Source organism: Sapajus apella, unplaced genomic scaffold, assembly GCF_009761245.1.
Source record: "Sapajus apella isolate SASKATOON/1434 unplaced genomic scaffold, GSC_monkey_1.0 scaffold394, whole genome shotgun sequence".
Classification (NCBI taxonomy): domain Eukaryota; kingdom Metazoa; phylum Chordata; class Mammalia; order Primates; family Cebidae; genus Sapajus; species Sapajus apella.
Window position 1 is genome coordinate 1 of NW_022437331.1, and position 3,528 is coordinate 3,528.

The following is a 3,528-nucleotide window of genomic DNA, read 5'->3' on the forward strand; positions in this document are numbered from 1 at the left end:
GTATGTTCTGTGTGGTGGGCATAGGGTACGTCTGTGGTGTGTGTGAGGTGGGCATGGTATGTGTGTGGTGTGTGAGGCAGATATGTGTGTAGTGTGTCTGATGTATATGGGTTCAGTATGCAGGGTGTGTGAGGTGGGCATGGTACGTGTGCAGTGTAAGGTGGGCATAGTATGTGTGTGGTGCATATACATATGCAAACACATGCATACCTGTGCACTGCAGATGACAGGCAGGCTGGCAGCCCAGGACATGCAGCGGTGACTAGCTCAGCCAAGGCAGGGCTCCGGGCGGGAGTGGCCAGACTCCTAGCAGCTCAGGATCCTGGATGCACTAAGAGCCTAGGAGGAGAGAACAAGCTGTGTCACCACCAGCACCCAAGTTCATCACTAACATGAACGTATAAGCTGCACTGAAACTGTTCCACTTGTGATTAGAACCAGAAACACTCCGGATGGGCTCAGCACAGCCAAGGCAGGGAAACTGTCCTCAATGTCCTGCTTCACCATCTGCGGCCAGTTCTACCACCAGCAGCCTTGCCAGGCAGTGCCTGCCTTGAGGAAGGGGCCCGGCCCAGGGGCAGGTCCCCGCCGTGCCCCCAACCTTGTGCCTGCAGTCCAGGGGCAACAGGGTGTGGGATCTTTAACTGACAAGTTTTTCCCTCTGGGCCTTATTATAAAGGGAAAGGGAAGGGGGCTCAGGTTCACAGCGGACAGCGAACCCAGAGGCAACCCCAACCCCGTTGCCCTCAGGCACCGGGAGTTGATGCCAGCGCCAAGAGGAGACGGGGGAACGCACCAGCGGCTGGCCCAGCCCAGCAGCGGGACCCGAGTGCCTCCTCCCCAACCCCCAGACAGCGCCTCTAGCCAGCGCCGGGTGGCCATTCGCAGCGAGGTTCTCCCACCCAACCCGGGGATGCGACAGCGCCGCCTAGTACCCGCTGCACTCACCCACCGGTCGTGGGAAAGGGAAGTGGCCAGTAGGAGGGGAGTGGTACCACTGGGCTGCACCCCCAGATCCCAGAAACAGCCGCCCTGCAGCCCCGCCAAGTCCACAGGGCAGCGCTCGGGAGCACTAGGACTGAAACCTCCGGACGCCCCGACGCAGCCGGGTCCCTGCAGCGCCGCGGGAGGCCCCAGGCTGCCACAGCCGGCGAGTCAGGCAGCCCGGGTCCCCCAGCTTACGTGTCCAAGGCTCGGGGCTGCTTCAGCGAGCTGCCGTCCCCACCCCGCCGCCACCCGCTCGGTCCGCGAAGCCGAGCTCCTCAGAGAGCCCGCGCCCAGCCGCACACACCCAACCCAGCGCCTGCGGCCCAGGGGCAACGGTGTAGGATTTTCAATTGAGGTTTTCCCTCTGGGCCTTACTATAAAAGGAAAAGGAAATGGGACAAGATCCGGGCTCGGGTTCTCCAGCCACGGAAGGTACCAGCGCCCCGGCCAGCCCGGTGGAACCCGAGCAGGCGCCCTCCCTCCGTCACCACTACCCTCCACCCCCAACCTCGCCCCCGTCAGGCAGCGCCTGTAGCCGGCGCCAAGTGGCCTGTCGCTGCGGTGACCCCGCGCAGGATGCGAGAGCCGCCGTCTGGTCCCTGCTACACCCGCCTGCCGGTCGTGGGAGGAGGAAGAGGCCGTAGGAGAGGAGTGGAGCCGCCGGGCTGCACCCCCAGATCCCAGCAACAGCCACCCCGCAACCCCGCGGCCCTGCGAAGCCCAGCGTGCAGCGCTCGTAGTGCCGCAATCTCCGCGCCGCCCCACACTCCTCGAGGTCCCTGCGGCGCCGCAAGCTGCCACCTGCGAGTCAGGCAGCCCGGGTCCTAGAGCTTACCTGGCCAGGGCGGGCTGGTGGGGAGGGCTGCAGCGCGCTGCGGTTCTGCCGAGTCGCCGCCCGCTCCGTCCGCGAAGCCGAGCTCCTCAGCGAGCCCGCGCGGAGCAGTACACACCTTCTACAGCGGAGCAGCCCCGGGCGCGTCCCGGAAGCCGCGTACGGCAAGCGCGCAGGGCCGCCTCTACCGGGCGCATGCGCATTCACCCGAGCCTGCGTGACACCCGCCCGGAACCGCTCCCTTTCCCTCACCCTCTCTTGGGTCACTAGGGCGGTAAACGCTTCCCGGAGACACGGCGCGGCGGAAAGAGATGGAATACAAAGATGATGTGTCCGAGCCGGGCGTGCACAAGGCCCTGCGCACCCTGGCCCCGGCGCTGGGACAGTCGGCAGGGCGGGAGGGTGCACCCTGACCGTCGTGCGCGGGGCTGGTCTCTCGGAGCTCACACGGTGCTGGAGCTCAGACGCTGGAAGCAGCGGCCCCAGAATGCCCGGGGACCTGGGGAGCACGCAGATTCCTGAGGCACGTCCTGGCCCTGCTGGCAGGGGAGCTGCAGGGATCCGGTCCTGCGGGTAGAGCCGGTGAAAACGAGGCTCCCACCGTGCCACAGCTGCCGCACTGCGCCCTGCTCACTCTTCCCCACCACCACCGCCGTTGTAAGACGACCCTAGAGCAAGGAACCCTCAGGGATCGCCACCTCCGAAGGCCCCATCCGGCAGGAGAGGCTGTCCCCCCACGGCAGCTCCCCTGGGCGCATGCAAGACGAAGTCTTCCCTACGATCCCCTCTAAGTACCCCAGCACCCCGTTTCAGATACCCTGTGCTGCTTTCGTCCCCAACCCTAGGGCCTCACTCCAGGCCATTCTCTCCTCCGTGTCCTGAATGGAGAGGACCCTGACCTACGTGGCGCTCTGGGGTGCACACACACATCCCCAGGGGAGCCAGTCTTCGCCCCCACAGCGTGAGGAATTCCCTGGAGGCCCTGGAAGGTCGTGCCGGAGACTCCGGTGTCACCTTCGGCCTCTGGCCCTTTCATCGAGTCCCAGGCAGACGTGGTAAGCTGTGGGAGACGCACAGGGTGCCCTGTCTGGGCAGAGTGGGGGCTCAGGTGCCTACCTCTCTGAGTGATTTGCCCTCTTTTCTCCTTGAGGCTGGATTAGGTGAAGCTGTGTCCGAAGTGGGGGGGGTAAAGAAGGACAGGAGACCTAGGGGGTGAGGAGAGCCCATCTTCCTGCTGCCTTGAGGGCCCGAGCTGAGACCCTGAGAAGAAGGGGCTGGGGAAGCCAAATCCTGAGCTGCACTAGGGTTAGATACAGTGTGGAATTGGCCTCTCCTCACTCTGCCCCCACCAAACACTCACAAATCCCCAAGGGCCAGAGCTGCCAGTGGGGGCTGCTCCTGGTAGGGCAGCTTTGTAGCCACAGGGCCAAACAAAGGGGCAAAGGCAGAGCTGGGGCAGGCCAGCGAGGTTCGTGACCCCCTCCCCGCTCAGGTGAGCATACCTTCACTGCTTACTTTCCACCTGGATAGATATTCTGCTTACTTGGCCAACACAAAGTTCATCCAGCCTCCTGTGGCCCAGCCTTTCTTCAATGGCAGTGGTGGGAAGCAACAATTAGGAAGCAATGATTCCAAGAATTCAGTCATCTTGCCTGACCGTTATGTGGTCACATCCTGTAGGAAACCAGACAGCTGTGCCTGAAGCTGAT

General features: G+C 63.7%; 1 protein-coding gene across 1 annotated transcript; it reads right to left on the reverse strand.

Annotated features, from left to right (window-relative positions):
* Nucleotides 1-6: 6 nt before the first annotated feature.
* Nucleotides 7-2,022, reverse strand: LOC116545837. Its single transcript, XM_032272276.1, has 3 exons — nucleotides 1,938-2,022; nucleotides 1,183-1,817; nucleotides 7-331 (listed from the first exon to the last, which is right to left on the reverse strand). Exons 1-3 carry the CDS (start codon nucleotides 2,020-2,022, stop codon nucleotides 263-265), a joined length of 789 nt encoding a protein of 262 aa, XP_032128167.1. The 3' UTR covers nucleotides 7-262.
* Between the last annotated feature and the right edge of the window lie 1,506 nt (nucleotides 2,023-3,528).

Coding starts and splice junctions, on each gene's coding strand:
- LOC116545837 (XM_032272276.1), bottom strand. CDS start 2,022: ATGCGCATGCGCCCGGTAGAGGCGGCCCTGCGCGCTTGCCGTACGCGG. Junction 1,818..1,937: donor GGGCTGCTCCGCTGTAGAAG/GTGTGTACTGCT, acceptor TGGCCAGGTAAG/CTCTAGGACCCGGGCTGCCT. Junction 332..1,182: donor CAGCCCCGAGCCTTGGACAC/GTAAGCTGGGGG, acceptor CTAGGCTCTTAG/TGCATCCAGGATCCTGAGCT.